This window comes from Oreochromis aureus, linkage group 17 (assembly GCF_013358895.1).
Source record: "Oreochromis aureus strain Israel breed Guangdong linkage group 17, ZZ_aureus, whole genome shotgun sequence".
Taxonomy (NCBI): Eukaryota; Metazoa; Chordata; class Actinopteri; order Cichliformes; family Cichlidae; genus Oreochromis; species Oreochromis aureus.
The window spans coordinates 26,428,140-26,449,516 of record NC_052958.1 but is presented as its reverse complement, the minus strand read 5'-3'; the positions used below and the strand labels follow the sequence as shown (position 1 = coordinate 26,449,516).

At 39.7% G+C, this 21,377-nt stretch overlaps 2 protein-coding genes across 2 annotated transcripts in view; one reads left to right on the top strand and one right to left on the bottom strand.

The window, feature by feature from the left end:
• Window positions 1-5,662, bottom strand: part of zc3h3 (zinc finger CCCH-type containing 3) — a 68,636-nt gene extending 62,974 nt beyond the window's left edge. The window contains exons 1-3 of the mRNA XM_031751379.1: window positions 5,583-5,662; window positions 1,964-3,332; window positions 1,002-1,171 (exon numbers count right to left, since the gene is read on the bottom strand). Coding sequence (XP_031607239.1) covers window positions 1,002-1,171; window positions 1,964-3,332; window positions 5,583-5,628 — 1,585 coding nt within the window. The 5' untranslated portion in view covers window positions 5,629-5,662. The remainder of the gene's footprint in view (window positions 1-1,001; window positions 1,172-1,963; window positions 3,333-5,582) is intronic.
• Window positions 5,663-6,465: 803 nt separating this feature from the next.
• cyldl (cylindromatosis (turban tumor syndrome), like) lies at window positions 6,466-16,182 on the top strand. Its single transcript, XM_031751376.2, has 15 exons — window positions 6,466-6,749; window positions 7,009-7,498; window positions 8,726-8,983; window positions 9,789-9,867; window positions 9,956-10,131; window positions 10,248-10,410; window positions 10,917-11,055; window positions 11,408-11,518; window positions 11,598-11,689; window positions 11,780-11,843; window positions 11,953-12,085; window positions 12,434-12,542; window positions 12,619-12,737; window positions 14,932-15,145; window positions 15,222-16,182. Exons 2-15 carry the CDS (start codon window positions 7,058-7,060, stop codon window positions 15,404-15,406), a joined length of 2,283 nt encoding a protein of 760 aa, XP_031607236.1. The 5' UTR covers window positions 6,466-6,749; window positions 7,009-7,057; the 3' UTR covers window positions 15,407-16,182.
• Window positions 16,183-21,377: the final 5,195 nt, after the last annotated feature.

Below are 21,377 nucleotides of genomic sequence, written 5' to 3'. Positions count from 1 at the left end.
TGCTGATCCTTGGCCTTGTAGGACATGGTCATAGAGGGGATCAGCTCCCCCTTCCTGGGATGAGAGTACTAGTTGGTTCCAGGATGCCTGAATGGATGTTCTTGTTGGTCTGGGGTGGATTGGACCTCTTCCCTGTCCGAGGGGAGGTCTGCCGTGTCCTGTGTGAGAATTCTAGCGGAGTCGACTGCCCATCGCCTCTTGTCCTCTGGGACTCCCACCCCTTGGCCGTGGGCACCCCATCTAGGGCCACCCTCCTTCTCTGGCTGGGATGTGTGGCCTTAGGTCTTCAGCACTCTCGAGGGGGCAAATAGCCCAGTTCTCCAGGATCCATCTCTGCCTGCCTCTGACTCCTGGGAGTCGTTATTGCAGCTTCCCACCCTCATTTTTAAGTACATTTTGTGGCCAAGACACATACACATTCACACTTAACACTCTTCCTCTCTCTCTCTCTCACATTCACACACCCCACAGGAAGATTGCACAGATATTGCACATATATAAATCAACATTTTCAAATTTTTGTGTTCGAGGTCCTCTATGTCTGTTTTTCTTTGTGTGGTAGACGGCAGTACATAATGCATTTCTATTTGTACTCTATCCTTTTATTATATCTTCATATAAATTACATCTTTCCCTATTTTTCCATGTTTTTCTAAAACTAAGCATATGCCTAACCATGACCAAAGTCCACACAAAACATAAGCATAATAAAGAATTCTAGGAAGCAAAACAGGTATGCTTGCTTGATATGCAGCTGGTGACTTTGCAGCTTAGAGTTGTTACAGCACCACCAAATGGCTGTAGAATATTACTGCTCTCAACCAAATAACGGATCAGGACATGCAAGTGTTTAAAAGAAGATTTATCACCCACAACTATAGGATTTTCTGCGTAAACGTCCATGTATGGTTGACACATCATTAGAGCAATTAGTCATAGCAAACTCTACAGCAGAGCAAAATAACAACTGTCTACTTTGGTCTGTAGTGTGTGCTTCTTACTTGTCTTTGATGAGACAGGGGAAAGCCGCCTCAATTTGTGTCTACCAAACGACACAAGTTCCCTGGTGGGTGTCCTCCTAACTCCTGTGGGAGTCCTGGCCGAAGTATAGATTCTGCCCTGGGGAGAGTGCTTCACAGCTGGTGGGCTCACTTTCTCTGATCCACTGCCACTGTGGTCACAATGCAGCAGGCAGACACACAGCACAGTCAGAAGGAGTAAAAAACTATTAAATGTAACTCTGAGATGGGAAACTGAGTTTTTAGTTCCAAAAAAAGCTGTTCAAAGTTCCTTGTATCAACTCTGAGTATGTTCACTCAGAGAAAAGCATGTGCCCATTTACTGGGAACAGGAAAATCATCAGTGGAATATACCTTGCAGATCTAGATTCATATATTTAAACAGTGATTACTACAGTAACACCAAGTTTACCACAGCACCACCTCTTACTGGGGCACATCACCATGGTCACTTCTAACAGCACAAAATCAATAAGAGTTTTATGCTCTGCAACTCCCGAGGCATAAAGTGAGGTCTTTCTGCATCTACATCTGATACCCACCTTCAAGTGGGTATCAGATCCTACTAAGTAGGATGGGCCAGTGTTAAGGTAAGCGAAGCTTTCTAAAGATATCCGAGTAGCCATGAATCTGCTTCTTAATAAGATCAATGTCAGTTACCGCAATAACTGAACCAGAGTTTAAATTAATGCTCTGTCTAGAACAGAAACCTCATGTTGGACTTAACAAATCCAGAGCTTTCACTAAACCCTCCTTCTCAAACAGAACCCAGAGGTTAGTATCAGTTAAATCATTTTCACCTTATCGGTGTAAACATTCTCCAAACATGAGCAAGGACACACTGAATACTTGGCTGATCCCTTCTGACAAGGATGCAGTATATATTAGGGGGTAGGGCAGTAAAAAGCCTTAACAAGAGCCATCATGTCATGTGCATTATTCACCTGCTAGTAGACCTTCTAATAATCTTCATCCTGCTGCGGAGCTTGAACCCTCCAGGTGAGGAGGATGACAACATGGAGGTGCGCTGAGGTAAACTTAGGGGCACAGAAATCCCTCCTTTCAATCCTTTGTTACTTTTCTCAGCTGTCCAGTGGAAAGCAGATCTACGGCGGTTTGCTGTTGCTCCTGCTGTCCCTGCCACAGATGTACTCTGGCCCCCTGCTTTCCAGCGATAGCGGCTACTCTGTGAGGTGCCAGCAGAGGACGCTGCAATACCTTTTTTCAATTTTACAGAAGGAGAAGAGCCTGGTTTAAGTTTCCTTGTGCCCTCTCCTTTGTCCAGACTTCTCTGTGTGAGAGTCAAGGGTTTGGGAGATGGAGGCTTACGAGATGTCTTAGCTTGGGCTCCTGCAGAGGACACCCAGCAGTACTTTGAGGTCTTCGCAGCTCCAGTGGGCTGGTTAAGCTTTCGAGGTACCTTCTTAGCAGGGGTTCTCTTAGCAACTACAAATGAAGGGGGGCTTTCAATTCCAACTCCAGATTTCAAGACAGATGTTGGGGCAACAACTGCTGATGGTGTGGAAACAGAGCTCAGTGGTTTGAGCTCTGCTCCTGCAGCGCTCTGACCCTTTACCCAAGTGAACTTTGATTTATTTGAATATGAAGTATTGACCTGGGCTTTGCTGCTTCGTAAAGATGAGTTAGAGGAAGGTTGTTGTGATGCAGTAGAGAGACCAGCTGTGAGAGTTACCTGAGATGTATTAGCAACAATCTGTTGAGTGTCTGTACTGGTTCTGCTTTTCTTGGAAGGTCCGATCTTTACTTGGGAGCTGCTCTGCTGAATGGCTGAGGCACTGGCTGTGGCTGAAGAGGCCACTTCAAAAGAAACACCAATTTTCTTTCCCTGCAGGCCTGTGTTCCTGCTGTCAACCCTCTGCCTAAACTCTGCTGCTGACCCCATTTTTCCAAGAGCATCACTGTTTTTTCTCTCTGTTGCTACATCTCTTCTCTCCTTTATGCTGCTTATATGTTCCTTTTTCTTCAGCTGAGATGTCCCTGATTCTAAAGTGGCAGTCCTGCTTCCCGTGCTGAGGCTGGGGAGTGACATGCTGTGAGAGTGATGGACAGCGGAGGAGGCAGAAGCTGAGGGATGTCCAGCAAAGGACTCAGGGTTCTTGTTTCTCAGAGAGTACGTTTTCCTCCAACTTCCACAGCTCTGAGGAGCATAGAGTCTTCCTCTGGAGCTGGGAGGGTAGATCATAGATGCACTTTGACCTCGGCCCCTGGCTGGCACTGAAGATTGTGTGTGGCTCTGCTCAGTTCCTGTAAATGGTGTATCGCCATGGGTACTTTTATGTTTGTTGATGAGATCTGGAAATTTTAAAACAGGCAAAAGTATTTTTAAAAAGTCCAACAAAAACATGCAAACAAATAATCCTTAAATTAGCTGTACAACACAATGTATGCCCCATTTCTCAATTCTAAGTTATGTTTTTAAGAATTTAATTTGAATTTGATTTGTAGTTTTCACCATTTACTGTATAGGGCTTACATCAGGCTGCTTAGCCTACAGTGGCCAACATCTGAAAATGTAACACCTAAAGAAAATCTCTGGAAAATAAAACACATTTTATGGCCTTAATATTCTTGATTTCATTGTTAAATGTTTGAAAACTTTGTAAGAACCTGCTGGAACTCAGGTACACTTAATTTAACCTGATATAATGTATTACTCGTTCTTTTTCAAACTAAATCAAAAAGAAAAGAAAAAAGAAAAAATATATACTTGAACTTCTAATATGTAATTAGACATTAATAAAGTTCATGTTATTTGTTCATTTAATAGAATAAAATAGGAGGAATTATAAATTAGTATTTCTGAATTAATTATCAATCCATTGATAAACGCTTTAAACGGCAAAAAATAATTCTCAATAAAAATCTCACTAAAAACATTTTTTTAATTCAAAACAAAAATAAAAAATGACTTTCAAATAAAGTAAATGGCTTAAAAGAGCAAATTTGGAATACAAATGTGTTTTTTCTGACATTTAAATGGTGACTCTGCTCCTCAACTTCATTTCCATTTCTTATTAGCTGCTTAATTAACTATTACATTAACTACTTGATTACCTTCTTCAATTAGCATTTTCATAACTCTTTTGGTCTCTCCTGAAAAAGCAATGTAAGTAATCAACGCAGTGTAATGTAAGTAATTTTTTTAAATTTCCTCACTTTATTATTGTTTAGAACAATCACATATTAGTGACACTGACGAAAAAAAATAATGGGTGAGAGGCGGGCCAATATTCGGAGAAATAAAATTGACAATGTTAAAGTTGTAAATTTCCAAAAAATGAAAAACAGCAAATTTGTCAATAACAACAAAACAAAACAAAATTTAAGAGAAGATAACTGGGAAAAATATATATCTTCTTTAGTCAGTGGCATCACTTCACTTTTCCAGATTAAGCTGCAGGATTTCCACATACTGAACTCTTAAAAGGCCTGCCCTCCAATCTGGACTAACAACAACGTGTGTCAGTCTATCTGCGGTTGACTGTCTCCTGAGACCATCTATCACTCAGAATCATCTTTAACTCTGTTTAGTGTGCAACTCAAAATACAAATACAGAGGTGGTCAGATAATAACCATAACACAAAGAAAGTATACAAAAGAAACAAGGAACATGATATTTTGATTGCTATACCTAAAATATCATGAATCAAAACCAGTCAGAAAATTCTACAGTACCAGAGCCGGTGATATTAGTATAATTATTTTAAGGGAGAAGAAATGTTGTCTTGCTTTTTTTTTGGGGGGGGGGGTATCATAAAACCTTTTACTCATGTAAGCTAAATATGACTGATGACTGGAAACATTTTTTAGCATTGACTTTCCGAGTTAATTGTAATATAGCAGTGGAACCCTATGACAGTGTAAATCAGCATCAGAGCATACTGACAATGGAACAGGCTCATAATACTCCATCCTTTACTCCCTGAGTTTACTCTACAGATCCCTATAGGAAATCCTGGAGCAATATGTGAGACTGACCAGTGTCAGGAAGGAAAGAACATCTTTCAAATAACTCTGATTCCTTCCTTCGAGTAAGAGACTTGAAAAATCTGTAGCAGTGAGTTTTTTATGCTTCTCTGGAGGATTATACACATGTTTTCCGCTCTATCTCTATGCTATCTAGCAAATGCTTAATAACTATTTTAGTACTTTATGTAAATTAATTTACGACTATGCCTTAAAGTGAAGTAATTAAAACCAGGTTTGCTATTGCGCTGTGCTGTCATCACTACTGCGGGGGACTATAAACAGGACTGAAGCCTTATGCTGTTACAGGGAGCTGACACCGACATAAACAGCCGTTTACTTGCTGCCAAAGGAAAACAGGAAGCGTTCTTCAAAGGACACTAACGGCTCTTATAAGACACGTGAATACCGTTTAAAAGTATGTTACTGCGTAGAGGTGGCACAACGCTGTTAACCTTCAACAAAAAGCGTACGACCGACAAGCTTCAAGCAGCTGTGAATTTAAAGTGCATAACAACCTTTGTTAACCCGCCTGTAACAACTACAATTGTCAACATATACCGGGAGAGACTTACTTTGTAAAAGTTCAATTTGTCTCTTAAGTGCCTCTCTCTCCTCCATGTTTACGACTACAACCTTTCGTCATTAAAAGGCGACGCCCTTAAGAATGACGTATTTCATGTGGACCAATCACAGTCTGAAGAAAGTTTCAGACAGTTTATCCTCAGTATTGACTTACAGGCTTGACTTTTAAGTCAAAATGGGGCGTAAGAATGGGGCAGTAGAACTTTCTTATTTGTTTATTTATTTTATTTATTTATTTTACTGCTGTGGTGAGCAGGATTAATTTTATTGGAGACTTAAAATGTTATTAAAACACAATAAACAAAGACAAATGTCTTCAGTTTTATCAAGGCTGTGGTTTCTCTTTGCATGTATGTGTAGCAGTGAAAGGCTAATAACCATAGGACTAAATGACTTTTCTGGAAATAGTAACCTGGTTAAGGCAATGCCTCCTTTCCAGAAACTACTTTCCGTGGACTCCCTTTACTGTGCCTGCCTACTGTGCCTGAATAAACCAGATTCATTCAGGCATGTTAATTGTAATGCATTTTTTAAATACATTAAAGTAAAAGACCACTTTTCTGTATTGATTCTTGTATGGAAATCACAGTGAGAACAAACACAATGACCAAACAAACTATGAACCGACTTTCAGCTACAAAAACAAACGATAACAATAAAATGAAGCTCCAAAGGCAGATCACACACCACAAGATAATTAACAGCCCAGAATGTTAATCTGATATGCACGCATTTATAAAATGTGACAAAAACAAGCTTGAACTTTCATGTACTAATATGCAGTAAGCATCCTTGAGGCTGGATTTTCAGATTCAACTGACAAAGCCATTAGCTGTCTGTAAGACTGTACTGAGGGATTCATTTGCCCACCGTTATCGTTGATGCGCAGCTGGCTGACAACCGATTTGAAAACATTACCGTCATTTTGGAGGCATCTCTGTATTTGCGCTTTACAAAATTTAGAATTCCCCCCAGGGAAGTAGTTTTGGGCCAAAAGTTTGTTCGTCTGGTCCAAAAATGTTTCTATGAACTGTCATGAACAAAGTACCAGTGACGCTGCTGCGATATGAAATGAAAGAGGAAGTGAAAGTTAAGGCAGCTGATTGGACGTAAAACAAAAAGAGAGAAGACAGAAAGCAACCTCTAAAGAATTGAAGGTAAAGCTAACTAACACGCAGGTTTCTTTTTAAATAAATACTCGCTGGAGAGACTGATGCAGACGGTCTGAAGGTTTAGAATTATAAACAATGTTGGCTCTGTTTTCAGTTTGAACTCTGCTTATTTGTACAGTTGACATTGTAGCTCGTTAGCCAGCTAGCTTGAGTGCTGGTGTCAAAATTGATAATAGGTATATTGTTTTTTTGTTTTGTGTTCACATCTGTCTGAACAACACATGTGTGCTGTGTGTGTTTTCAGTGTGTCTCTGTACAGTAGGTACCCCTTTACATCTCCTGGGCTCGGCAACATGGCATCACCAGATAATGTGTACTTCATCTTAACAAAAAATTCTGAGCGGAGTCCTTTCAGACAAGCTGGAAGTATTTTTTTCATGCCTTATTATAAGTACAAGTCAGAAATCAACAAATCTCCTCCTCCATTAAAGCTACGAATGAGTTTAATTAACTACTACTCTGGAATGGAGTATGACTTGGAGGCCAACGACATGGAGCAGCTGTCTGTACAGGAAGTTGAGCTGCTGCAGGCACTGCCTGATGATGCTGAGAGGCTGAGGTGTTTCAGAGAGCGACATGATCTGCAAGCAGCAAAACAACTTGTTATAGGTACTGAAGTGACTGTGGAGGAAGCTGGAAAGAAGCTCAGAGGCGTCATTCGTTACATTGGACCCATAAGAGAGGCAACTTTTGTCTTTCCCGTACCAGGATTCTTTTTTGGAATTGAACTACAGGTTTTTTTTAAATCTTACTCCTACTGGCATATGCACAATGCATACACATATTTTAGGTTTTATTTTGGTTCAAGATTTCTGCCCCCAAGCAAAGTGATAGTATTGGAAATGGGTTTGTTGTGTTCACAGAATTCAAGGAAACAAAAAATATGCTGTTAAATCAGGCGATTGGCCTCTAAAATTTTAGTCCATTTAGAAAAACGCTTGTGTTTCAGACTTATTAAAACTGTTGTTTTTGTCTTGTTATGATAAACAAGATAATACTCTACAATGAAATGGCAAGAGCAGGTTTTTAAAGTGATTTGTACATTTATAAACATAAATAAATAAATAAATAAATAGGAGTGAATCATTACCAGATCCATAAATTCAGACCCATTGCTCAGCACTGGATTATAGTGCCTTTGAAAGCAGTGAGTCTTCTTGAGAATAATCTTACAAGCTTGGCACATCTTCCTTAACTCTCCCTTGTAATTTTTCTTTCAAGCTCAGCCCAGTTGGTCAGAAAGCATGGCTGCACAGTCATTTTCTAAAAAATTCTTTTCTGAGAAGCTCGATTGGATTCAGATCCTAAGACGTTTTCTTGTCAATGTGCATCAAGATCCTGAACACCTAATGGGTGTTAACTCAAATCGTACTATGGGTCAAGGTCACAATTGTGATCTCATGGGCACTAATGAATTGTGGTAGATCATGAGCTGGATGAGCTACTACATTTTTGATGTCCTGGTTTAGCTTGGCTGGTCAACCAGGCCTACAAAAATGTTCATGAAATTATGAAAATATATCAAGGACAACTGACAGAGACGGTTTCAACCATAATATGTTTCTCTATTGTGAGAAAATCTTTAAAGATTATACGTTTGAATCAATCAGCAAAATACCCTCAAATTCATTTTGGGAGTATTTTTACTTTTTTGTCATTGTGTTTGTCATTGTGGAGTGGTTTATGGAGACTGACAACACAAGCAATCAAAAGTTGGAAGGGTGCACTGCTTCATGCTGAAAAAGCATGCATTTCTTTATAAGGTCTTTCAAAAAATTTTGTAAAGCAAGAAATCATATAAATGTAAAAGTCTCACATTATCAAACCAGGTGGAGCCATTCAACTCCACAACTACACAGCATGATTGCAGTTTGCAAGGCAGAATGACTGGTTGAGATATTTAACTTCTTTAACGTCTTGTGCGACATCAGTTTTAATGTGCTCTGCTTCTTTTTCTCCAGGGGCCAGACAGAGGAAAGGGCAGATGTGATGGGACCGATAGGAATGTAAGATATTTCAAGTGTGACAAAAACTGTGGCATTTTTGCCCCATTCAACAGAGTCAGCTCCTTATTACCCTCTGTCCAAGAGCCATCCCTTCAGTCACAAGGGCTAGAGTTGGGAGACAGAGTCACTTACTTCATCGATAATAAATGTCGCCATGGAATGGTGCTGGCTTTACTTGAAATGGATGGACGATGTTTCGTTCAGATCTCCACAGTAAGTAATATTCCATTTTTTTAAATTCCAAAATCAAATCAAATGTAATTTTTTGCCATGAATCCACATAGATTATTCTACAAAATCAGATTTTTGTTTTTTTTTTAAGAAATAATAACAAATAATAGAGCCTAAAATATTACCTGTTCAAATTGTAAGCAGACTCTTTGTTATGAAACACACTTGAGCTTTACTACATCATCATTTCTTCAAGTAAAATAGATCACTTAATTACATTTCTATTGATGATATAGAGGAGCTAAAGCATTTACCTCTCTGTCCTTGCATCAGCAGCTGTGTGTCTGAACATAAAGCAGAAACACATGTACATGACTTTACTGCTTCAGCTGTGCCATACAGTATGGTGTACTGCTAGACTGGTGGATATTGCTTTGTTTACACTGTAAACTCTGAACTACAGTGGGACTCTGTAAACTTTACAGAGTCCCACTGTAAACTGGGTCTAACTGGCTGAAACCCAGCTTCACATTTTGTGCAGGTCACAAGACTGACAGCTGCTCTGTGTGTGAAAATGAACTTTTGTGACAGAATGCCTTAATTTCATAATGATTAATAATATAATCGAATTTAGGATATTTGTTCTACAAAATGCATTCAAGTTGCAGAACACAGATACAAAGACCACAGTCTTAAGTTACATTCATCAGACTGACTAGTGTTTATCTTTGAGTTTACAGTTAGAACCAAAATTTGTTAAGAATCTCGCATAAAATTTGAGGCTTTCTTCAGCAGATTTAGCGGTGTATAGGACAGTAGTATTTCCTTTGTTTCTTGTTGTTTTCAGGACAAAGATGAATCTGGGAAGACAGGGGGTGAAGTTAGAATTCCATTAGAAGAGGTTATCAAAGGAGAGCTGCCTGCAGGTTTGAAAATCTTTTTACACGAAGAAGGGTAAAACCTTTTTTTTTTCCATTTGCATCATGCCTGAGCCAAACACGTTTTCCACTGCAGGTGTAGAGAGCATGGATGTCGACACACCCCCAGAGGCTGATACAGATTATCTCTATATGGGTCTGAGTTTGAACTCTATGGTAGAAGTGACTCTGGGTTTAGGCAACACATATGGAATTATTCGCTGGATAGGCAAGCTGCCTGATCGAAGCGAAACTATGGTTGGCTTGGAACTGGTAAGTCTTTACTCATCATCATTTAAAATTGTTTTGCATGTTTGTGTTTTAGTTTGCGTCTAATGTTGGGTTAAATTTCAGACATTGGTATAATCAGTCCGTATTCTGATCTGCAGGAAGACGACAAAGGAGTGAGTGATGGTACCTTTAAAGGTCAGCGTTATTTCAATTGTCCTATGAAAAGAGCCCTGTTTGTGAAGCTGAGCTCATGCCGGCCTGACTCACGCTTTCAGAGCACATCATCCAATCACAATGAGAAAATGCAGTCTGAGGACACTGGTTAGTACAGGATGGACAAACCTACACTCTATGGAAAAATGTATTAGGCCACACCTCTTAATCTTTGAATTCAAGAGGCCACAGGTATATAAAACTCGAGCACCGAGCCACGCAGTCTGCTTTTCCAAACATTTGTGAAATAATTTGTTGGTCTAAAGCGCTCACTGAACTTGAGTGTAGTACTGTAATAGGATGCCACCACTCCAGCAAGTTTGTGAACTTCTTCCTCTTTTAGATGTTCCATGATCAGCTGTAAGTGTTATTCTTGCAAAGTGCATGTGTTTAGGAACCACAGCAATGAAGTGGCTCTGTTGTGTTTCTCTATACTTGTTTTTTTTTATAAAGTATCAGTAACGTTTACTGTTTGTATTTTTGAAGCATTTGCAGTTGCAAGTTTGTCCATCAGCTGATCGTAGCACACGCTTTACAACAACCATTTGAACATCTATTATATCTGTTATCTGTTTATATACATAACCGCATATTTGGTGTTTATGTTTTTTTAGATCAAACAGACCACAGTACAGCTGAGTTGCAGACTGTTCCGCCTATGAGCACAGAGCAGGTTGAGCAGCTTCTGACTGGACGAATGAAGGGGATTCAAGGACACTGTAACTCTTGCTACATGGATGCTGCCCTCTTCAGGTCAGGATAATAAATTATTATCCTGTGGTTTAACAGTTTTAAATAATGCACAGCTTCCCCAACAAATGATTTTACCTGTAATGGCTATTAGCTAACTAGCTAGCTAGCATTGACATCATCATCAGTGCAGATGCCTTGTCCTCCTCCTACTGGTTAGAAATTGTTTGATGGTGCCTCCATTTCTACTATATTGTTGGTATACCAGCTACTGCAATTGAATGGTGTACTGTACATTCAACATGTGGCATACTGAAAGGATTCCAGTCTGACTTTTTATTATATTTTTAAAAATCCATTATGTTAGGGAATGTGCACTTCTTTATGTTAACTTAGTTTCTTTCTTTGCTTTCAGTTTGTTTTCCTGCTCTTCCGTGTTGGACTCCATGTTGTTCAAATCAACAACACCTCAAGATGCCCCAATTCAGAGAACACTGCTCAATGACATAGTCAACCCCCTTCGCAGGTCTGTGTTTTGATCAAATCATCACATGGATTGCATTTTATTTTTGCTGTTATTAAAGTTCTGTGTGTGCCGTTTGCAGTAACGGCTTTGTGGAAGGAAGACACATCATGAAGCTCCGACAGCAGCTGCAGAAACACGGCTACAGCCAATCATTCACCACAGATGAGAAGGGTCTGTTTATTTGGGAAAGCTTTTCTGGAAGGCATTTGTTTTGTCTTAAGTGGTTGAGTTTGAAGTATTCATGTTACTTTTGTCTTTCAGATCCAGAGGAGTTCCTCAGTGTCATCATGCACCACATTCTTGCTCTGGACCCTCTGATAAAACTGTACACTTACCATAGCTAAATTACTGGCTCCTGCTGTACTGTATAGTATAATGCATTTTGAGACTCATACCTGGAATGCACACTATTCTTGTGTCTTCTCCCATTTTAGATCAGCTGCGGGTAAAGTGCAGGAGAGTTACTGCTATCAGATTTTCCTGGACCAGAACCACAGACTAGTTCTGCCGACAGTGCAGCAGCTACTAGAACATTCCTTCCACAGTGCAGGTCTTAAGCTGGCAGAGGTGAGAGCACTTCATTGTTAGGCATGAACTTTAATTTAAAGTCCCACTTTCACTTTTTTATTGCTTAACAATTAAAAATATTACGATATTTTTTAGAACAGAAAGACAACCCTGTATATTAATATTTCAGTTACAAAAAAGTGGAAACTGTTTTTTTTCCCCACACATTAATCCAAAAATGATTTAGCTGTTTTCTCACAGACATGTAATAGACAGACTGGTAATGGTTGGTTCTCCAGTAGATGGCTCTGTGGGAAAGCTTTCTGAGCAGACCACCTGGAATCTGATCACTTGAGTGTATTCAGTCTGTGTGGTCTTTCATCTTATTTCACCGTGCCATCACTCCAGGTGCCGTCCTGCCTCATCCTCCAGATGCCTCGCTTTGGGAAGAAATTCAAGATGTTTGACAAAATCATTCCCTCTCTGGAGCTAGATGTCACTGACCTCCTCTCTGAAGGTCTGATTAGGCATACAAACCCACAGGGACTGGAGTAATTTAACACAGTGAATACAACACACGGTGTATTTTTCAGGTCCCCAGCAGTGCATGGTGTGTGGAACCCTGGCATGGGTTGAGTGCATCGACTGTTTTAAAGATCCACTTTTCAGCCCGACAGGATTCAAAGTCTTCTGCGGGAAGTGTTCAGAACAGGTTTGTCCCATTGTTTCAACACCTGAGTCATTTTGTTTGTCTTTGGCTTAATTTGTCACTGTAGAGGGAATGTATTGACGTCATTTCTCCATGTGAAACATCCCACCTCACCACAGTTTCATCTGATTTAGCTGCTATTAGGAGGTAGGACTCAGATATAGAGAGGAAACAAATAAAATCACAATCAAGGCTGATCTGTACTGCACACAAGTGGTCTGTCTGTTGAATATGCACTAGAATTGAGAATTTTGACTTAATATAGGTCATCAAATTTTAGACCAAAATCGCAGTTGGTTTGAGAGATATTTGTTAGCTACATGTTTTGATTTTTTTTTTTTATTACTGTATAATTATTGTGTATATTATTGTGTATTTATCTGGCTTTGCAACACATGGCGTTGTTTCGCTTATCTGTGTATAAAAATCTATGGTTGGCTGCTTTCTGAATCAGTTTGTGCACTGGATTGGACAGCAGCTAATTAACTCTGCTCTTGGTGCATTACATCACCTGCTCACCATCTGCTGTTTAACTGTTGGTTCTAGTAAGTACTGCTGAAACACTATATCCGTTCAGTGGCATGCTATCAAGCCTCTAAATGAAACACTGTGCATATTTGAATATTTTATGAAATATTTAAATTCATTTTTGTCAGACATCAACTAGTGTAGGCTAGTGTGTGTTAAGTCTCCTCTCTTCTTATACATACAGATAGCAGATGAAGGACGTGCACAGATAACTAGGTCATCCACTCAAGTGATGATGTACTGACTAGAGCTGTGCCTTGTCATGTTGTTGAATACATACATTTTTACATGATATTAAAATGTCACATCACAATAACTGTGACTTTTTACAGTTATCTGTGTGTCATGGTCTTGTTGTCATGGAGCAAGACCATGACAACAACGACTGAAGCCCAAACATATCTAACAGTGAGAGCTGAGTGTGAGGCTCTGATGATTTAGTAAAAAGTCAAAAAGTAAAGTAAGTAAGTAAGTAAAAAGCACAATGCTTTGCAAAATGTGCAAGAAAGCTCTTCTGGAGCACCTGCTAGCACTCCATTCAGGAAGAGCAAACTGGATGGTGGTAAAGGAGGGCCGTAAGCAGCTGATTAAGAAAAAATATTTTTCAATTTCAATTTAATTATTGAATTTGTTTGTTGTATTTTCAATTAGATCTGTAACATCAAGTGGATGATATTTGGTACATGAGTTTTTGTGACTTCTGCAACATCGGTGTCATTTTTTTGCCAGAAAAACCTAAATACATCTAACAATACACTTTTAAGCAATAAATTGCAAACATGCTGTTTGAATCAAATTTGATACAAATCTCATAAATAAAAAATGATATATACATATATATTTTATTTGTTAGATGTTTCAATAAACGCACCATTTTAAAAAATTTAGAATTTTTCGGCATATATTTGAAGGTTCAGGCTTTACAGTCTTTCTGGGTTCATGTTTTATCCATTTTCGCCGTCTTCTTCTTCCCAAATGTTCTTATTTGTCTCTGCCAATAAACCAACATGTATTTTTATTGAGACCAATTTAGCCCTCATGCTACATTTTTGCTGGGCTGATGTGCTTTGGGACCTGTAATGCGTGTTTATTCTCCAGTTGTTGTTAGTGATCTCTCCAGTGTTTCTCTATTCTGTCTTCTCTTTCCCCTGATCCTCCAGCCTAGGAAAATGTCCCACTGGGTATTTTATTGGAATGGAAAGGCTCTGGGGCTTTTTAAGAAACTTTTAATGGTGCCCCAGTGCTTGTTTGCTTTTGGGAACTAAAGGAGCATTTGGACGCAGAGATAGCTAACAATGCCATACTTTAGCTAGGCTAAAGCTGTTTGGGGAGATGTATTTTGTGTTTTGTCCTGTTTGGTGTTGGCGGTCTCTCTGTGCTCTTCTTTTCTCTCTTCTCGTTCCTTCCATCATTCACCCTGGTTCTGGTGGAGGTCTCTTCCTTTCATGTGCCACCAAGCCACCAAATGCTTGCTCATCGGTGATTGATTGTAGGGATTGTGTCTATACTATTATAGGATCTTTATGTACAACATTATAGAGCTGTCTCAAATATCTCCTTTGGTTTAGGGATCATTTATAGACAATGAACTAAACTGACTAATGTGAAATTATACATAGGTATAAAATAGTAACTGTTTACAGGTCTAATAGTGTGTATGTGTTTTCAGGTGCACTCCCATCCTCAGCGTCTCAGCCATAAACCAGAATCCCTGGAAATCCCCAAGGGTTATGTTGAACGTAAAAACCCTCACACTATGATCAGAGACAAAATGGAGCTGTTCGCTGTGCTCTGCATCGAAACAAGCCACTATGTCTCCTTCGTCAAATATGGACCAAACACTGAGGACTGGATCTTCTTTGACAGCATGGCAGACAGACAAGGTAAGCAGGATGTTTAATATGTATACACAAGTTAGCTCTGAGTGCATTTTGACTCACTTGTGTGTATTGCGTTCAGGAGAGACAGATGGCTTCAACATCCCAGAGGTGCATCCCTGCCCCGAGGTTGGTGAATACCTGAAAATGTCCCCCTCCGAGCTGGCCCATCAGGCGCCTCGAGATATGAAAGGTGTAGCAAAGCGTCTCTTCTGTGATGCCTACATGTACCTGTACCAAAGCACCACTATGTGCCTCTATCGCTGATGGAACGTGAGCACACTGGACGTTTTGCTATTTGTGTAATTTCTTTTTGCTGCATTGTTTTTTTCTTTTCTTTTGTTAACATGCAAATATTTTAAATGTGTGTGGTGCTTGGGTGCTGGAAAAAAATTATAGCAACAATAATTTTCTAATTTGGCATGAAGAAGAGGATAAACTGACATTGCTTTCTAAGTAATTTGCACGATAATCTGAAGAAAATAATTACTGGCTTGCAGCATATGTTGGACATAAATTACATATTGCACTGTAAAAATAGTTTTGCAGTTTACTGCTGATGTTTGTAATTACCCTGTAATTTTATTTACAGCTTGTATAGTGAAAGTAAATGAGTTTTGCTGATGAAAAACCCTTCAAAGTAGACAGTAGTGATGATTCAGTATGGTTCATTAAGAATCCCATCTAACCAGCTCTCTATTTTAAAAGCTTATGTTATATGCTGCTGTTATTTTGGCATCATATTTGGATGTTGGCTGGATTTCTTTATATATTTAGATACATTTTTTTTTATCTTCTGGTATTTAAATTTCACACCTGAAAATGAAACGATGATTTTATTCTTGACAAAAAATGTTTCTGTTAGCAACCTAAGAGACGAAAAGATGTTTCGAATAATATCACAGTGGAAAACTGTACTTGACTAGCTGCTTGGGAGTCCTGGTTGAACTTGTGACCTTTTTCTATTTTTTACTACTACTACTTCTGATATTCAGTAAAATAGATGTCATAAAAAAAATAAATGCAATCAATAAAACCTGTCATCATCTGTCTTTACTAAAAGAGTAGGACATACAGTGTCCGGATACACGTACAGCTTCACAACTATATGCAACCTCCACCAACCACGCATCAACCATTTTACCCAAGTGACCGGTGATTTCCAGCCATTTGCTGACCAGTGTCTAGGCCTGTTCAACTGACACCTTATTCAGGAATTTTAACATGTGCGTCTGTGACGATTGACTTCCTTTTGGAACCAGCCTCAACTATCCATTAGAGGAGATTCACTTTTTGGTACTTTTACACTGGCTTCATTTTAAGCTTCAGTTGTTGCCACTTCATGTATTTTCTCTTGTCATGTTTTGGTTTACAAGAGTGCAGGGAAGTGTGTTCTTCCTTGATGGAAGAACAAACTGCTATGCTCAAGTTAAAAACATTTCCACCTCTGTTTCTTTCTCCCAAAGGTAAGCTTGCATGCATAAGTCTTGACAAGTTTTTTTTTTCCTTTTTTCCCACCTTGAGTCTGAACATAGTCTCATAGGATGTACAATATTTTTTTAATATCACACAGCATGTTCAAAAGGCTAACTTGTGTTGTCTCTTTAAATTATTCCTTTCAAATTATTCTTTTCACACAGTAAATAGCCATACTGTTATTCACGTTTCCTTCACTTTCAGTGCTCTCATTAACCATGCTTTTCTTTCTGACTTCAGTGCTGTTAGTGTTTTTTTAGTAAAAAAAAAAAAAATAGTGGAACACAGAACAAGCAGGGAAGTAACACCTCAGAGTCTTACAGTTAGGTCCTAGCTGGAATCTAAAATGTCTGTTTTAAATACGTGGACAACAAAATACTGCTATTGTTGACCTTGAAGTGTACTTGGTAGTCCAACAACCGCTGCTTCATCAGTCAGTCCAACTCTGTGCGTACTACTACTTGCTGTGATGTGAATACACGCAAGTTTTTCTTCCATTAAAGTGCAAGCGTCTCCTCAGCTCTGACTCCTTCTGTCTCATCTTTCTTTCAGTCGGTGCCTAACTGGATATTTGTCTTCATTCCGGATGCTTTTGATCCTGCTGCCTACCGTGCTTCCCCTTCATCTTGCTGTGATCAGCTCTCTGAATGACCTCTACATTAGTTAGGAGTGCTGCGTTGAGCTGTGCTTTGTGATGAGTCGGATTCTTTGGTATACTCGAGGGCACGGATGGCTGCAGCAGTTAGGGCAGCCTTGAGTCCTAATACATGGCCCTGCAACTCAACAACACAGGCTCCTTATAGTCCAACATGCTCAGCATATTCAAGCATATTTGCTATTATGCAAAAAAGTATAGATTCTGCAAGTGTGTGTTTACATAAAGGAGACAGTTGTGCTTGTCTGAGCAGCATAGTTGAACTGTTCCTAGGCTTTTTGAAAGAAGATATTAACTGCATAATAAAACACACAGAACTTAAAGCAGCAGACCTTTTTCCTATCAAAGCCAGCATAACATTTCTAGTCAGGCTATGCTGGAGAAAAACAATGATCAGACAATCTGGAGTTATGCACTAGCCAGGGATGGTAATTGCTAGGGGTTTAATGATACTAATGCCATTATTGAATATGCTTATTGATTCAGTTCTTCTTTTTTTTTTGGTCAATTGCCATATGGTTTCTTGACCAAGTTTTATTTGAGAAAACAAGTAAACACAGCTACTGGTAGACAGAGCAGTCGTCCGAGACTGCAAGACTAGTCTAACCAAGCTGTGGTTAGACTTCTTGATTACAAGAAGGCCTATGACTCTATGCCCCATACCTGGATCCTGGAATGCCTAGAATTGTACAAGGACCCAACATCAACAGGACCCTAAGAGCCTTCATCAGGAACTCAATGGGGATGTGGCGTACAACACTAGAGACCAACTTCAAGTGTAGGATCTACCAAGGAGCTTTCTCACTGATGTTCTGCGTAGACCTGAAGCCCCTCAGTGAGATCATTGACAAGGCTGGCTACGGATACCTACTGCAGAAAAGAGTAATTGTCCTGAGGTCACAATGGGACACACTCCCCTATAGGGTTGTCGAGAATGACCAAGCTAAGATCCTGTGGGACTTCCAGATACAGGCAGACAAAATGGTGATGCTAATGAACCAGACATAGTAGTGGTGGACAAGAAGAGGAAAATTGCTGTAATGATACCGAATGACAGCAACATCAAGAAAAAAGAACACGAGAAGCTAGAGAAAACCAAGGGCTCAGAGAAGAGCTCGAGAAGTTGTGGAGGGTGAAGATAACAGTGTTCCAAGTTGTAATTGGAGCCATCGGCGTAACCCGGCCCCGGACAATTTTTTTCCAATTGTCCGGGGCCGGGTCGCGGGGGCAGCAGCCCAAGCAGAGAAGCCCCAGACCTCCCGCTACCCAGCCACCTCCTCCAGCTTGTCCGGGGGAACACCAAGGCCCAAGCCAGCCAAGAGATATAAACTCTCCAGCATGTCCTGGGTCTGCCCCGGGGCCTCCTCCCGGTGGGCCATGCCCGGAAAACCTCACCCAGGAGGCGCCCAGGAGGCATCCTTGTCAGATGCCCAAACCACCTCAACTGGCTCCTTCAATGTGGAGGAGCAGCAGCTCTACTCTGAGCCCCTCCCGAATGACCGAACTTCTCACCCTATCTCTAAGGGAGAGGCCAGCCACCCTTCGGAGGAAGCCCATTTCCGCCGCTTGTATTCGCGATCTCGTTCTTTCGGTCACTACCCACAGCTCATGACCATAGGTGAGGGTAGGGACGTAGATCAACCGGTAAATTGAGAGCTTCACTTTTACACTCGGCTCTCTCTTCACCACAACAGACTAGTTGCGTTCATATTAAATAATTTTTTGAATAATAACTTTTACAAATATTTCTTCACGTCATTATGCAGCCACAAGTAGGGGTGACATGGGCTGCGAGATTGAGACACAGGCATTAGAGCCTCTTAATGCGTGCTTTGTTTGGGTTTCCACCCGTGGAATTACAAAAAATAGAGAGGGCATAGCCTAACATATGAAACAGGAAAAGACCACCGTGTAATCCATTTATTTCAACAAAGTAACTGTATTCTGAATATCACCTTTTTAAGCGATAACTGTAATGGAATGCAGTTACTCATATTTTTTATTTTAAATGCGAAACGCCTGTACATGTATTCCATTACTCCCAACACTGGTTATTAGGTTTAGGGCTCAATCAATTTTTCACACGGAGTCATGTGGGTTTGGATATTCTTTTCCCCTCTTAATAATAAACACTTTGATTTCGAAGTTGCATTTTGTGTTTATTTGTGCTATCTTTGTGTAATATTTACATTTGTTTGATGATCAAGTTTCAGATCATCAAACAAAGTGTAAGTGTGACAAACATACAAGAATTAGAAAATCAGGAACGGGGCAAACACTTTTTTCACACCACTGGACAAACAAGGACTACTGAATTTGATGTGTTCTTTTTGTTTTATTTTAATAAATGGTTTAACTTTATTAGCTGGATGACATTCACTTCTTTGCTGATACCTAGAAAAGACAGGGCCAGCTCTTTGCTCACTCTACATTCAGTGGTGGTTAAATGAGATTCTTCTTCAGTGGCTGCCATGCAAACATGAGTAGACAAACACCGTCCACCATTACTAATATAGCACTACAGTCTGTAAAACATGGTGTTTACGGGTTATCCTTTTCCGATCTGAACACATTCATCTTCTCTGTGTTCAGTCAGGAAGCTTCCAACAGGAAGAACACCAAATATCCTTCTTAATTGACTGGAAATCGCTGTGATGTCTTTCTCCTGAGCCTCTTGACAGCAGGATATGACGAATCAGCGAGAGTCACATCATGAAGAACTTACTGTGTCATTTCAACTTCATTCTGTCTTAATATATTTTATTCATCTATTGTGGCTGATTCTTTTTTTTAATTGAACTGTAAATATTTTTTTGTTATTTTATACATCAGAGCTTTTCAAATTCTGATTATGCCAGTTTTTTGGCCACTTTTCTTTAAATAAATCACTTACTTAACACATGCATTAAAGGATTTTATATACATCTGCATTCGGCTGCGAGTCCCACTTTTAATACAAAAAGTTCCTCTTCACCCATGAGAAAAAGGCTTTTATTGCTCCCTGTCTCCATGGTACGTCAGTTATGGCTTTCATACCCATATGCTCTTCCAATTACTTATCAGTATTAACATTCATAAATGTGTCATTAAAACACACATGCTGGCCTAATACGGTGTTCTTTATGGGTTGGGAAGGTTTTGGCTATCATCCCAGCCTGACATTCATTCACACCAGTGGATGTGATGATCTTTAGATATTTTTTTAAATTTGTATGTCAGCTCCTCTGGGACTCTGATCTGCATTCATCATGATGAGCATATAAACACTATTGGCTGGCCAATGTTACATCTGCATAATTTGATGATGGAAAGGTTAACTCTAGCTCTCTAATTTGCAGCTTCAAATTTTCTTTCCCCTGAGTGGTTTATATGTCTCTGTTCTCCTTTAGTCTTCAGCAAACACCCATGACAGCTGAGATTTGTGAGGAGAGTGAACTGTGTGTGATGTGGAAGATTGAAAACAGGCTATAGAAAGTTGGTGCGTGAAATCTGATAAAGGAAGCATGTTGTGTGTTTATCATACTCAGGGAGAACCTTCCCAGTGGGGCTGTAGCTGATTTATCCATCACAATAAACCCAGAGATGAGTTTAACCATAATGGGACAAAGTGATGTGGCTTTTAGTGAGACACCACACATCGATCCCCCACAGACTGCAGGTCCTCGATGCAACTGGTGGCTTACTGGTAATTTCCTACTTAATGTGTCATGCGAATAACGCAGCCACTGATTTGCAACCTTAATATTGCTGCTTTGAGGGACATGTATTTAGTCAAAGGTGCATTCTTGTTTCAAAGGCGGAACCATGAAAATCTCGTTGAATTAGGTCTGGAATGAAAAAGACTCTCCTGACTGATCTGTGACATCTGCCAAATGAAGAAATAAAAATAAAGAAACCAACCAGAGAGCACTTACCTCTACCAACACTGTAGAATCATCTCAAAATGTTATTGTACTTGAGTACATTTTGGAAGGCTTTTAGTCATTCTAGTGACATTAATTTGCCCGTGGTAATGTTAGCTGGTGCACCGTTGTGGTGCAGGTGTATACACAATCTTCTGCTTTGCATTAAGGATCACCACCTCAGAACATTTGACTCTTTCTCTTA